Source organism: Hyperolius riggenbachi, chromosome 7 (assembly GCF_040937935.1).
Source record: "Hyperolius riggenbachi isolate aHypRig1 chromosome 7, aHypRig1.pri, whole genome shotgun sequence".
Taxonomy (NCBI): Eukaryota; Metazoa; Chordata; class Amphibia; order Anura; family Hyperoliidae; genus Hyperolius; species Hyperolius riggenbachi.
Window position 1 is genome coordinate 320,006,456 of NC_090652.1, and position 15,891 is coordinate 320,022,346.

At 47.4% G+C, this 15,891-nt stretch overlaps 1 protein-coding gene across 1 annotated transcript in view; it reads left to right on the forward strand.

The window, feature by feature from the left end:
• Nucleotides 1-15,891, forward strand: part of LOC137525260 (E3 ubiquitin-protein ligase DTX3L-like) — an 82,899-nt gene that overhangs the window by 59,746 nt on the left and 7,262 nt on the right. Inside the window, exon 6 of the mRNA XM_068246284.1 lies at nt 9,721-9,938. Within this exon, the coding sequence (XP_068102385.1) occupies nt 9,721-9,938 (218 nt within the window). The remainder of the gene's footprint in view (nt 1-9,720; nt 9,939-15,891) is intronic.

Consider the following 15,891-nt stretch of genomic DNA (forward strand, 5'->3'; position numbering starts at 1 on the left):
GGGTATATGTCCCCAGTATATGTAGGCAGGGGTATATGTCCCAGTATATGTAGCCAGAGGTATATGTCCCCAGTATATGTAGGCAGGGGTATATGTCCCCAGTATGTGTAGTCAGGGGTATATGTGCCCAGTATATGTAGTCAGGGGTATATGTGCCCAGTATATGTAGTCAGGGGTATATGTCCCCAGTATATGTAGGCAAGTGAATATGTCCCAGTATATGTAGCCAGAGGTATATGTCCCCAGTATATGTAGGCAGGGGTGTATGTCCCCAGTATATGTAGTCAGGGGTATATGTGCCCAGTATATGTAGCCAGGGGGTATATGTCCCCAGTATATGTAGGCAAGTGTATATGTCCCCAGTATATGTAGGCAGGGGTATATGTCCCCAGTATATGTAGTCAGGGTTATATGTGCCCCAGTATATGTAGGCAGGGGTATATGTCCCCAGTATATGTAGTCAGGGGTATATGTGCCCCAGTATATGTAGGCAGGAGTATATGTCCCCAGTATATGTAGGCAGGGGTATATGTCCCCAGTATATGTAGTCAGGGGTATATGTGCCCCAGTATGTGTAGGCAAGTGTATATGTCCCAGTATATGTAGCCAGAGGTATATCTCCCCAGTATATGTAGTCAGGGGTACAGTGATGTGAAAAACTATTTGCCCCCTTCCTGATTTCTTATTCTTTTGCATATTTGTCACACTTAAATGTTTCTGCTCATAAAAACCGTTAACTATTAGTCAAAGATAACATAATTGAACACAAAATGCAGTTTTAAATGATGGTTTTTATTATTTAGTGAGAAAAAAAACTCCAAATCTACATGGCCCTGTGTGAAAAAGAAATTGCCCCCCTGAACCTAATAACTGGTTGGGCCACCCTTAGCAGCAATAACTGCAATCAAGCGTTTGCGATAACTTGCAACGAGTATTTTACAGCGCTCTGGAGGAATTTTGGCCCACTCACCTTTGCAGAATTGTTGTAATTCAGCTTTATTTGAGGGTTTTCTAGCATGAACCGCCTTTTTAAGGTCATGCCACAACATCTCAATAGGATTCAGGTCAGGACTTTGACTAGGCCACTCCAAAGTCTTCATTTTGTTTTTCTTCAGCCATTCAGAGGTGGATTTGCTGGTGTGTTTTGGGTCATTGTCCTGCTACAGCACCCAAGATTGCTTCAGCTTGAGTTGACAAACAGATGGCCGGACATTCTCCTTCAGGATTTTTTGATAGACAGTAGAATTCATGGTTCCATCTATCACAGCAAGCCTTCCAGGTCCTGAAGCAGCAAAACAACCCCAGACCATCACACTACCACCACCATATTTTACTGTTGGTATGATGTTCTTTTGCTGAAATGCTGTGTTACTTCTACGCCAGATGTAACGGGACACGCACCTTCCAAAAAGTTCAACTTTTGTCTCGTCGGTCCACAAGGTATTTTCCCCAAAGTCTTGGCAATCATCGAGATGTTTTTTGGAAAATTAAGACGAGCCTTAATGTTCTTTTTGCTTAAAAGTGGTTTGCGCCTTGGATATCTGCCATGCAGGCCGTTTTTGCACAGTCTCTTTCTTATGGTGGAGTCGTGAACACTGACCTTAATTGAGGCAAGTGAGGCCTGCAGTTCTTTAGATGTTGTCCTGGGGTCTTTTGTGGCCTCTCGGATGAGTTTTCTCTGCGCTCTTGGGGTAATTTTGGTCGGCCAGCCACTCCTGGGAAGGTTCATTACTGTTCCATGTTTCTGCCATTTGTGGATAATGGCTGTCACTGTGGTTCGCTGGAGTCCCAAAGCTTTAGAAATGGCTTTATAACCTTTACCAGACTGATAGATCTCAATTACTTTTGTTCTCATTTGTTCCTGAATTTCTTTGGCTCTTGGTATGATGTCTAGCTTTTGAGGTGCTTTTGGTCTACTTCTCTGTGTCAGATAGCTCCTATTTAAGTGATTTCTTGATTGAAACAGGTGTGGCAGTAATCAGGCCTGGGGGTGACTACAGAAATTGAACTCAGGTGTGATAAACCACAGTTAAGTTCTTTTTTTAGCAAGGGGGGCAATCACTTTTTCACACAGGGCCATGTAGATTTGGAGTTTTTTTTCTTACTAAATAATAAAAACCATCATAAAGGCTCCGTTCACATGACAAGCGCGGATGGCCATGCGTGCGGAACGCAACGGATGCGAACGCACGCCATCCGCATTTGTGTGCGTTGCGTGGCTGATCCCATCACTGAAAAGTGAATGGGACAGCCGCGCGTTTTTGCTAAAAATGCATGCAGCATGCGTTCCCGGACCGCACAGGTCCGGAACGCATGCAGTGTGAACATCAGACAGTGCACTCTATGCACTGTCTGATGTCGTGCGTGTCGGCCTCCCGCACGCGTTTCCAAAACGTGGCTGGAAACGCGTGCAGTGTGAACGGGGCCTGCATTTTGTGTTCAATTATGTTATCTTTGACTAATAGTTAACGGTTTTTGATGAGCAGAAACATTTAACCACTTAAGCCCAACTGGACGAGATTTCTCGTCCAGTTGGGCTGCGCGCACTCCCGCGGGTCGCGCCCGCGGGCCCCCCCGTGCGCGCCCCCGCTGCTGGCCGCTAGCCCACCGATCAGTGAAAGGGATTATAAATCCCTTTCGCTGATCGGACCCCCCGGAGAAAAGCCGACAGCGTCTCTTCAGACGCTGCGGCTTTTCTGAGCTCTGGTCTCCTTTCTTCTGCCTGGGAGCGAGATCGATCGCTCCCAGGACTTTTTGATTCTGGCCATCTTGTGGCCAAATAGCAAATTACACCTTAAAAAAAAAAGTTTTAAGAATAAACCTATAAATATATTTAAAAAAACCCTGTATACCTCCCACACCAAAAAATACCCACATACAAGTTTAAATTAAAAAAAAAAAAAAATTACAATAAAAAAAAAAAAAAAAAAAACATAAATAGTTACCTAAGGGTCTGAACTTTTTAAATATTCATGTCAAAGGAGTATATCAATATGATTTAATAAATTATGGGCTTCTAAACAGTGATGGACGCAAAACGGAAAAAATGCACCTTTATTTCCAAATAAAATATTGTCGCCATACATTGTGATAGGGACATAATTTTAACGGTGAAATACCCGGGGCATATGGGCAAATACAATACGTGAGTTTTAATTATGGAGGCATGTATTATTTTAAAACTATAATGGCTGAAAACTGAGAAATAATGAATTTTTTCCATTTTTTTCTTATTCTTCCTGTTAAAATGCATTTACAGTAAAGTGGCTCTTAGCAAAATATACCACCCACAGAAAGCCTAATTGGTGGCAGAAAAAACAAGATATAGATCAATTAATTGTGATGAGTAGTGATAAAGTTATTGGCAAATGAATGGGGGGTGAAAGTTGCTCGGATGTAAAAAAATTTCAACCCTTCGGGCTTAAGTGGTTAAAGGAATACTTAAGGGGAAAAAAAATGGCATTTACTCACCCGGGGCATTCCTCAGCCCCCTGAAGCTGGATGGTGCCCTCGCAGCCCCGCTCCGATCGTCCTGTCCCCGGCGGCGGCTACTTCCGGGTTCGGCGACAGCCGCCGACAGGCTGGGAACGCGGCTGATTTTCCGCGTTCCCACTCGCTATATGCTGCTATAGCGTATATAGCTACGCTATAGCAGCATATAGCGAGTGGGAACGCGGAAAATCAGCCGCTATATGCTGCTATAGCGTATATAGCTACGCTATAGCAGCATATAGCGAGTGGGAACGCGGAAAATCAGCCGCGTTCCCAGCCTGTCGGCGGCTGTCGCCGCACCCGGAAGTGGCCGCCGGCGGGGACAGGACGATCGGAGCGGGGCTGCGAGGGCACCATCCAGCTTCAGGGGGCTGAGGGATGCCCCGGGTGAGTAAATGTCATTTTTTTTTTCCCTTAAGTATTCCTTTAAGTGTGACAAACATGCAAAAGATTAAGAAATCAGGAAGGGGGCAAATCGTTTTTCACATCACTGTAGGTGACTAAGCATAAGAATGCATTCTTCTGTAAACTAAAACCCTGGCTTTTAACTTAGCTGTAGGGATAATAGTGGTGCCTGGATGAGTGAATCTGTTAATGCATTTGTTTGAACATTTGCATGTGAGTGTGCAAAGGGTTAATTGTTTTGTTTGTTTGTTTTTTTGCTATTTTTCTGGCCACACCCCTTTAGCACCTCCCTTTCCTTAATAACTTATTTAAATGTCCCAACTAAAGGTGATGTGCCTGGATATATGTGTTTTTTTTCTTGTTACTGACGTTAGCTCCCTTGTGCGATTGGTAAGATGCACTGTCTGTCCCAGGAGAGGACGTCAGGATGTGTGCTCCTAATCCCTAGATAGGTTTGATGCAATGAATGTTTGCATGTCTGCACTATGCATGTTACAGGGCCAGAGTTAGGACACCTATGTTTACCTGGGTACTTCTGCGCAGTATAGGTGACTAAGCATAAGAATGCATTCTTCTGTGAACTAAAACCCCGGCTTGTAACTTAGCTGTAGGGATAACAGTTGTGCCTGGATGAGTGAATCTGTGAATGCATTTGTTTGAACATTTGCATGTGAGAGTGCAAAGGGTTAATAGATTTTTGCTGTTTTCTGGCCACACCCCCTTCAGCACCTCCCTTTCCTTAATAACTTCTATAATGTCCTAACTAGAGGTGATGTGCCTGGATATATGTATTTTTTTCTTGTTACTGACCCCTGTGGATAGGGTCTAATTCAGTGCACTCCCTCCTTCCCCTGTATGTGTTTGTCAGCATGCACACAGCTTATGCTGGTGTATGTGCATGGTGCACATGGACACATAACGTTAGCTCCCTTGTGCGATTGGTAAGATGCACTGTCTGTCCCAGGAGAGGACGTCAGGATGTGTGCTCCTAATCCATTGATAGGTTTGATGCAATGAATGTGTTTGCATGTTTGCACTATGCATGTTACAGGGCCAGAGTTAGGACACCTATGTTTACCTGGGTACTTCTGTGCAGTGTAGGTGACTAAGCATAAGAATGCATTCTTCTGTGAACTAAAACCCCGGCTTGTAACATAGCTGTAGGGATAACAGTGGTGCCTGGATGAGTGAATCTGTGAATGCATTTGTTTGAACATTTGCATGCTAGTGTGTGAAGAGTTAATTGTTTTTGCTAGGAATTACCCTGATGGAAGACAGAGAAGGTGTCTCTGTCCACCCCAGTGCCAGGTTAATGGCTTGTATAATTCCAAAACTAAAGGCCAGAAGGCGATTGTACCACATAAAACCACTGGCAAGAACCTGGGTAAAACATCACCCCAGGGCGGCACAGACAGACATGGAAGCCGCAGGAGGAGAGACTGTGCAGGCAATGTAACCAGGGGGTCCTGGAGGATGAGGCCCACTTCCTGCTACACTGCAGCAAAGACGCACCTGTGAGGACCGCCCACTTCCAGAGACTCTCCGCCCACAGCCTGGAGGTAGAGACAGGGTGGCACAGACAGACATGGAAGCCGCAGGAGGAGAGACTGTGCAGACAATGTGACCAGGGGGTCCTGGAGGATGAGGCCCACTTCCTGCTACACCGCAGCAAATATGCACCTGTGAGGACCGCCCACTTCCAGAGACTCTCCGCCCACAGCCTGAAGGTAGAGACAGGGTGGCACAGACAGACATGGAAGCCGCAGGAGGAGAGACTGTGCAGACAATGTGACCAGGGGGTCCTGGAGGATGAGGCCCACTTCCTGCTACACTGCAGCAAATACGCACCTGTGAGGACCGCCCACTTCCAGAGACTCTCCGCCCACAGCCAGGAGATAGAGACATGGCGGCACAGACAGACATGGAAGCCCCGGGAGGAGAGACTGTGCAGGCAATGTGACCAGGGGGTCCTGGAGGATGAGGCCCACTTCCTGCTACACCGCAGCAAATACGCACCTGTGAGGACCGCCCACTTCCAGAGACTCTCCGCCCACAGCCAGGAGATAGAGACATGGCGGCACAGACAGACATGGAAGCCGCAGGAGGAGAGACTGTGCAGGCAATGTGACCAGGGGGTCCTGGAGGATGAGGCCCACTTCCTGCTACTGTAGACTATAGGAAAAAGGAAAATCATGCAAAAAGCCGAAATCCATAAATATACATATAAGTTACTCAACAATGTTTTATGCATGCACCATGCCAACAAGGAAATATATATATAAAGACAAGAAAAACAATTGGCTCTTGGGTGCATACACAAAAACTTTTTTATTACTATTATTGCTGTTAATTATATCAAAAAGATTCAAAAATTCACAAAAACCCACAAAAAATACTCAAAAATTCCACAATTACTACAAATACTATGTATAAAATACCTATGCCCTTCTCATTAAAAGGATCTATCTGTCCATAGACCCCCCTCTTTAACTCCCATACACCCTATGGAGGCTGCAGTCCTCCCCCCTGAAAAAAGAGAGTTCTGATTAAAGTGCACTTATGTTGATCCTGATGCACATAAAAAATTCCTGGTAATTGTTAATAGGCAATAGATGGAAAAAGGCAGCAAGCATAGATAGGCACAAGAAATGAGCACTCCTGAAGCTTCAGAGTTAGTTAGCGAGGCATAGTTCTTTGCTCCATATGTATATAGCACAAGCTCAGAAGCAAGTTATTCCTCTCAAACCTATATTCAATTGTACATAGATCTCTTCCACTCTAAGTAAGAATAACAGTTCTCCACTCCATATAACGCTCTCTCTCTCAGCCGCAGACTGTAGCAAGCAGAGCAAGCGTAATAAATGGCAAAGTTCCTTATGCAGAAGCAGGGATGCATGCAACTTGCTTATATTAATTGAAGAAAGGACCCACTCGCAGTCCAAAAGAATGCCTTCTATTGAAAATAGCTTCAGAATTCATGCCACCATCAGTATATATACCAGTTCGTATTGTAACATCAAGGATCACTTTTATAGTTACCAGACCCATATGTTGCAGGGGTAGGTCGAAAAGAGAGGATTGGTATTAAGGCAGATGATCCAAACAGCGCTTAGTTCATGACATGTTTCACTGACCCATATGTCAGCCTCTTCAGATGAGCAGCGCCATATACATCCAGACTCCTTATGCGTGGAACGCCGGAGCCACCATTGAGGGAATGTCCACACTTCCTCATCTTTATTCCCTCATCTTAAGAGAGCCCCGCCGACCACGGCTCTGACGTCCACCCGACCCGCCCACCACGCAAGTGATGAGCCGGAAGGGAGACGCCATGCACACCACGGTGGAGCGCATGCAGCGCGCTCCATCCTGGAACTCATTCCACCAACCGCAGCCCCAAACGTCTACTGTCTCCGCCCACCATACAAGGATTGGCCAGGACACGAAGCGCCACACGTCCCCGTGGAGCGCATACAATGCGCTCCACACAGAGACCAGTGCGGACAACACAGTGGACCCTGCAACGCATAGTAACCGCCCAAAACCACAGGAGGGACCATGCGCGCATGAATTTGGCAGCTCGGCCGGGGAACCGTAAATGACCAGGCTCGCTAACTAACTCTGAAGCTTCAGGAGTGCTCATTTCTTGTGCCTATCTATGCTTGCTGCCTTTTTCCATCTATTGCCTATTAACAATTACCAGGATTTTTTTATGTGCATCAGGATCAACATAAGTGCACTTTAATCAGAACTCTCTTTTTTCAGGGGGGAGGACTGCAGCCTCCATAGGGTGTATGGGAGTTAAAGAGGGGGGTCTATGGACAGATAGATCCTTTTAATGAGAAGGGCATAGGTATTTTATACATAGTATTTGTAGTAATTGTGACATTTTTGAGTATTTTTTGTGGGTTTTTGTGTATTTTTTTTTTTTATATAATTAACAGCAATAATAGTAATAAATTTTTTTTTGTGTATGCACCCAAGAGCCAATTGTTTTTCTTGTCTTTACCTCCACTTCCTGCTACACTGCAGCAAGTACACACCTGTGAGGACCGCCCACTTACATAGACTCTCTGCCCACAGCCTGGAGATAGACAGGGCGGCACAGACAGACATGGAAGCCGCAGGAGGAGAGTCTGTGCAGACAATGTGACCAGGGGGTCCTGGAGCAACGTCCCCAGTACTGATAGATGTTAATTTGATAAATTGCACAAAAAAACTAGAAACAAAAGGTTGAGGTCCCTGACCCTGCAAGCTTACAATCTAGAGCAGAGTTTGCCAACCATGTCCACAAGGCCCATCAACAGTACATGTTTTGTAGAAAACCACAAACATGCACAGGTGGGGTAATCAGTGTCTCACCAGAGCTGATCAGCTGCCTTTGTGGATTTCCACAAAACATGCACTGCTGGTGGGCCTTGAGGACAGGGTTGGGGAACATCTAGAGAATACATGTCAACTCTGGCCCGTGGGCTACATCTGGGCCTGCTGCAAGTGGTTTTCCAACTTTTCATTATATTTGGCCCACTGTAGACCATCAGGGAAGCTATTTTGGAGGTGAAGCCCTAGATTATTATTATTATTATTTAGTATTTATATAGCGCTGACATCTTAAGCAGCGATGTACATACTATATATCACCAGGGAAGCCATATGGGGGAAGGAGGGAACACTAGTAACTGTTTAAGAGTGCAAGGAGGGACCACTGGACCCCAGGGAACTGTATTGGGCAGGGAAGACCACTAAACACCAGGAAAAAAAATAAAGTGCTATCAGCTAGTGTGTAAATATGGTGTAGGGCACTATCCAGGACAGGTTTCACCTCCGTAAAGTGAACCTGAAATGAAAGAAAATTCATATGTACCTGTGGCTACCTCCAGCCCCCTTCGGCTTGATTGCTCCCTTGGCACCACCCTTTGCCTCTTGGTTCCTCCATAAGAGTCCCCGGTAACTTCAGCAATCAGGGCTTACTGCACATGCATAGGCTGGCCACGTGTACGCGCCCCAACGTGTTCTGCCCCTGCGCTGGAGGAAGCCCCAGGTATGTATTCATTATATTTTTCTTACATCTCATGTACATATGAAGATGTGGCTGTGCTGGGATAACAGCCTGTAGTAGTGTTTGTCCCGCTTAGTAACCGGGGACCAGGCTCTTAGGCTGTAGCGATTGTAGTTTTCTTGCAGCCACTTGTATACACCCAGGATGGTGGAATGTAGTGGTGGTTGTGAACAGGTTTTCCTCTGGCAGCCACGATGATGGTATTGCCAGGGTGTATTCCAGGCTTGCAGGGAGTCCCCAATGGGGAGCAGTACACTCTACCCAGTGGTTGCCAGTCCACAGAGTGTGGAAGCTGTAAGATGAGAACGCCGCACTGCCGCTTGGTTGCTAGGCGACAGGCAGCATACGCTATGAACAGCACAGGATCGTAAGTAAAGGAGGTAGCTTTTTATTAACAGGTGTTTCACTGAGGTCCTCCTTCCATTTCATCAGGTCCTGATGAAACAGAGATACTTTACTGTACTTTACTTACATTCCCGTGCTGTCCATCGTGTATGCCGCCTGTCGCCTAGTAACCTAGTGGCAGTGCAGCATTCTTATCCAGCAGCTATCGCTCCCCACGGCTTTACAGCTTCCACACTCTTTGGGCTGGCGACCACTTAGTAGAGCGTACTGCTCCTGCTGGGACCCTCCGCCTCCCAGCTAGCCTGGATATTGTACTACACACAAAAGTTCCAGGAAAGATGGTGAGACTTTCACAGCACATGGATTGGCGGGACATTGCAGGTGGGAGAATCTAACCGCAGTCATTTCTCATTGTTCAGGAGAATCATCCTCACCCCGGGAGACCTTACAGCGGTACCAGCCGCACAGCATACTTACCGGATAATGCAGAGGGGAGGGACATCCTGCGATTGCTGAGGAAGGCGTTTGACCAGCGACTGATCTTCACTGTGGGAGACTCTCGTACCACCGGCAATACAGACACCGTAACCTGGAATGATGTCCATCATAAGACCAACATGACTGGCGGCTCACAATAGTAAGATGCAAACATTATTTGCAGAACATGGGTGGTCTATATGTTTTATATACAATGTGATGTGTATAGTGTGGTGAGTTTGGCTTCAAAAGGAAAATTCATAAATATTGTGCACCACCCCACAACGCAACGCAGTAAGTGTAAATAACACAGCATGGTGTGCGGACCGATGGGAATCCTGGTGATATACTTCCTGTGTAGCAGGGAATACATCACTGAGCGGGGGCTGGCCTATGCATAAGACCCTGTCCAGCAGGAAGTACATCACTGAGTGAGGGCGGGCCTATGCATAAGACCCTGTCCAGCAGGAAGTACATCATTGAGTGAGGGCTGGCCTATGCATAAGACCCTGTCCAGCAGGAAGTACATCATTGAGTGAGGGCTGGCCTATGCATAAGACCCTGTCCAGCAGGAAGTACATCACTGAGTGAGGGCGGGCCTATGCATATGACCTTGTCGGCACTGTCTACTGTAGGGTAATGTGAAAGGGGCTTTGCTGTGGATCTCCTGCAGCGGCCTCTTCTGCCGGAGAAGCATTGCACTGCACAAGTGTAAATCCGGCCTCAACAAGACAGGAGCCGGACTGCAATCACAGCTTCTGATGAAGTTTTCCTCTCTCAGAAAACAATGTTCTTCTAGGCAGTTGGAGCGTCTTTATTGACTCTACACCTTGGCCCAATGTGTATTCAAAAAATAAATAATTAAGGGTCTCAGGAGACTGCTAAACACATGGGCTTCAATTCATCAAAGGCTGTTAAAAAAAAAAATCAGGAAAATACCTCATTTGGTATTTTAGACTTTTTTTTTTGCTAAATCATTAAGAATTTCACATGTGCGGTAGAAGTTCAGTAATTTACTTAAACCCATGGCTTCAGTTCACAAAAACCTGTTCAGTAACAACAGAGCAGTGTGGAGTTGTTACAAGCTGTTCCGTGCAGTGAGGGCATTACAATAGTAAGAGGCGTCCCGACATCCCTTTAGATGTGCATGTTTGTTATACTGCCTCTGCACCCTCTGAATCTGTTCATTAGTCTTTCTTAAAGGGGTTCCTTCGCGAAAAAAGTAGGCAGTTAAAAAATGTGACAGATGACAGGTTTTGGGCCAGTCCATCTTTTTAAGGGGGATTCTCAGAGCTTTCTTTGTTTTCAACAGCATTTCCTGAACAGCAGTTTAACTGCCAAAATAGCAAGATACCAGCCGGCCTCCCTACTCACTTGCACACTATTATGTCAGTTAGATTTTGCAACTATTGTTCAGGAAATGCTGTTGAAAACAAAGAAAGCCCCGAGAATCCCCCTTTAAAAAGATGGACTGGCCCAAAACCTGTCATCTGTCACATTTTTTAACTGCCTACTTTTTTCGCGAAAGAACCCCTTTAACATTTTATTTACTTGCCACAGCTAAGATGAACTTAGAGGAGACACAGCACATGCCATGCTTAGGTGATTTCCCCACTAGCTCCTCTGCATCTTCAAACAGGAACCTAAAGGGTTAAATGTCCCTCCTCCACTGCCTGGGGGATAGAAAAGCTTGACCCTCCCTAGAAAGCATAGTGTCTTATCACAAAGACTTGCAGGAGGCAGAGGCTGTTGCTATCGGCTCTCTGCTCCTGTCAGTCATAGCTTATCCCTCTCTGCTTCTGTCAGTAATGGCTCCGCACAGGTCTGCGCGGGTCCACTTTTTCATACCCGCACCCGTGACCCACTACCCGCACCCGACCTGCTTTTTGGTTAGTTTGATACCTGCAACTCGACCCGCACCCGCAGAACCGCTACCCGCACCCGACCCGCAGACCCGCTACCCGACCCGCTTTTTAAAAAAAATTCTTCTAAAGTGCACATTTGCATAGTTGTCCCCAGTGTAGCCAGCATAGTTGTCCCCCAGAGTAGCCAGCATAGTTGTCCCCCAGAGTAGCCAGCATAGTTGTCCCCCAGTGTAGCCAGCATAGTTGTCCCCCAGTGTAGCCAGCAGAGTTGTCCCCCAGTGTAGCCAGCAGAGTTGTCCCCCAGTGTAGCCAGCACAGTTGTCCCCCAGTGTAGCCAGCACAGTTGTCCCCCAGTGTAGCCAGCACAGTTGTCCCCCAGTGTAGCCAGCACAGTTGTCCCCCAGTGTAGCCAGCACAGTTGTCCCCCAGTGTAGCCAGCATAGTTGTCCCCCAGTGTAGCTAGCATAGTTGTCCCCCAGTGTAGCAGAGCCCCTCCCCCCTCTCTCACCTGGGTCCCCTCCTTCACAATAGCGGCGGCGCTGTGGGAGGGCGGAGGATTACTCACCTTCTAACTTCCGCGTTCCAAGCGCTGGCAGCGTCCCCTCGTCACAGGTCTCCGCCTTCAATGCCGCCCACTGTGCTTCCGCCAATCAGGAAGCACAGTAGGCGGCATTGAAGGCGGAGACCTGTGATGAGGGGACGCTGCCAGCGCTTGGAACGCGGAAGTTAGAAGGTGAGTAATCTTCCGCCCGCCCACCTGCAGCGCCACCGCTATTCTGGAGGGGGAGGGAGATGGAGGGGACACAGGTGAGGGAGTTCTAGCCCCACAGGTCGGATCTTGCCACTGCCGAATCCCAGCTCGCTCCCCATGAGGGGACAATGGCAGGGAATCAAGCGGAAGATAAGCGGCGCAGCGACGAGCGGGTATCGAATCCGGCGCACGCGCGACCAGCGGGGACGCGGAAGAGGCGATCCGGCGGCTAATTGAGCCACCTGATCGGAGCCTCATCTTCCCGTGTAGATGAGGCTTTTCACATGCAGGAAAACAGCCATGAAGCCCTGTTGAGAAAGTCATGCAGAAACACTGATAGACAAGTGTGGACCCGGCCACAGATGAATTTTCTGTTGATCTGTATTCTTGTTGTGGGAGGGAATTAGGAGGCCCCATTCTTAGGACCACAAAATGTGATTTTGTATCGCTATTTTTCATCATTTTACTGCAATTTTGTTTTGCATTGCAATTGCCGGAAAATGCTGCATGCAGCACGATTTTAATCAGCAGAAATCGCAATCCTGCCACAATCTCCACAGGGTGAGTAATCCCATAGGACAATGGCTGAAAGTGGGCTCTTATGCTGGGAATACACACCACGTTTTTCACATTTGATTCTCCACGCGATTTATTAGCCATTCGATTTTCTGCTCGATTCTCTTGTCTTCCACACGTTTTTCTTATCTTTTTTTCCATTCACTTATATGAGAAATCGAGTAGAACAGAATCGAGCGGAGAATTGGACATGGCGGAATTTTATCATCGAAGGAACGATTCTTAGCAAAAAACGTACCGTGTAATCCCAGCATTAGAGTGCTTGAAGGGAACCTAAACTGAGAAGTATATGGATATTTCCTTTTAAAATTATACCAGTTGCCTGACCCTCCTGCTGATCCTGTGTGTCTGATACATTTAGCCACAGCCCCTGAACAAGCATGCAGATCAGGTGCTCTGACTGAAGTCAGACTGGATTAGCTGCATGCTTGTTTCAGGTGTGTGATTCAGCCACTATTGCAGTCACAGAGATCAGCAGGACAGCCAGGCAACTGGTATTGTTTAAAGGGAAACATCCAAATCCCTCTCAGTTTAGGTTCCCTTTAAAGTGTGATGGTTAAGGGCTCTGCCTCTGACACAGGAGACCAGGGTTCGAATCTCTGCTCTGCCTGTTCAGTAAGCCAGCACCTATTCAGTAGTAGACCTTAGGCAAGTCTCCTTAACACTGCTACTGCCTACTGAGTGCGCTCTAGTGGCTGCCTCGCAAGCGCTTTGAGTCTGACAGGAGAAAAGTGCTATACAAAAAAAAAGGATAGAAAAACCAGGCATACTGGTATCTGGGTACTGATTCAAAGGGGTTCAAAGGATTCATTATAACAAATAGCTTGCCTTATCAGAGTTAATATGCCTTATCAGAGTAGCTTATGCCTGCTAATTGGCAATGACGCGAGTTTTACTCCTCCTGCCCTGAGCCCCTGCAGATCCTATCACTTTTAAGGACATTATCCCGCACTTTGATTGGCCCAATAGGCTGCCTGTCACTTGACCGGAAACTTCACAGGCAGCCTATTGGGCCAGTCAAAGTGCGGAGATAATGTCCTTTAAAGTGATTGGACCCACAAGGGCTCAGGGCAGGAAGAGTGGAACTCGCGTCATTGCCAATTAGAAGGTAAACGTTTGTAGTGCTCGCTGTGCTACTCTGATAGGGCATGCTAACTCTGATAAGGCATGTTAATTTTGATAAGGCATTCTATTTGTTATAGTGAATCAACCCTAAAGACTCCACAGCTATAAAATAACGGTGCTAACCATTCAGCTTCCTTACTGCCTATATTATAGTATACCAATGCCTAACCCTAAGACCTCCCTCTACCGATGTCTAACCCTAAGACCTCCCTCTACCGATGCCTAACCCTAAGACCTCCCTCTACCGATGCCTAACCCTAAGACCTCCCTCTACCAATGTCTAACCCTAAGACCTCCCTCTACCGATGCCTAACTCTAAGACCTCCCTCTACCGATGCCTAACCCTAAGACCTCCCTCTACCGATGCCTAACCCTAAGACCTCCCTCTACCAATGCCTAACCCTAACACCTCCCTCTACCGATGCCTAACCCTAACACCTCCCTCTACTGATGCCTAACCCTAAGACCTCCCTCTACCGATGCCTAACCCTAAGACCTCCCTCTACCAATGCCTAACCCTAACACCTCCCTCTACCGATGCCTAACCCTAAGACCTCTCTCTACTGATGCCTAACCCTAAGACCTCCCTCTACCGATGCCTAACCCTAAGACCTCCCTCTACTGATGCCTAACCCTAAGACCTCCCTCTACCGATGCCTAACTCTAAGACCTCCCGCTACCGATGTCTAACCCTAAGACCTCCCTCTACTGATGCCTAACCCTAAGACCTCCCTCTACCGATGCCTAACTCTAAGACCTCCCTCTACCGATGCCTAACTCTAAGACCTCTCTCTACCGATGCCTAACCCTAAGACCTCCCTCTACCGATGCCTAACCCTAAGATATCCCTCTACCGATGCCTAACTCTAAGACCTCTCTCTACCGATGCCTAACTCTAAGACCTCCCTCTACCGATGCCTAACCCTAAGACCTTCCTCTACCCATGCCTAACCCTAAGACCTCCGTCTACCGATGCCTAACCCTAAGACCTCCCTCTACCGATGCCTAAACCTAAGACCTCCCTCTACCGATGCCTAACTCTAAGACCTCTCTCTACCGATGCCTATCCCTAAGACCTCCCTCTACCGATGCCTAACCCTAAGATATCCCTCTACCGATGCCTATCCCTAAGACCTCCCTCTACCGAAGCCTAACCCTAAGACCTCCCTCTTCCGATGCCTAACCCTAAGACCTCCCTCTACCGATGCCTAACCCTAAGACCTCCCTCTACTGATGCCTAACCCTAAGACCTCCCTCTACCGATGCCTAAACCTAAGACCTCCCTCTACCGATGCCTAACTCTAAGACCTCTCTCTACCGATGCCTATCCCTAAGACCTCCCTCTACCGATGCCTAACCCTAAGATATCCCTCTACCGATGCCTATCCCTAAGACCTCCCTCTACCGAAGCCTAACCCTAAGACCTCCCTCTTCCGATGCCTAACCCTAAGACCTCCCTCTACCGATGCCTAACCCTAAAATATCCCTCTACCGAGGCCTTACCCTAAGACCTCCCTCTACCAATGCCTAACCCTAAGAGCTCCTTCCACCGATGCTTAAACCTAATACCTCACTCTACCGATGCCTAACCGTAAGACCCCCCTCTACCGATGCCTAACCTTAAGACCTTCCTCTACCGATGACTAACCCTAAGACCTCCCTCTGCCTAACCCTAAGACCTCCCTCTACAGAAGCCTAGCCCTAAGACCTCCCTCTACCGATGCCTAACCCTAAGACCTCCCCCTACTGATGCCTAACCCTAAGACCTCCCTCTACCGATGCCTAACCCTAAGAAA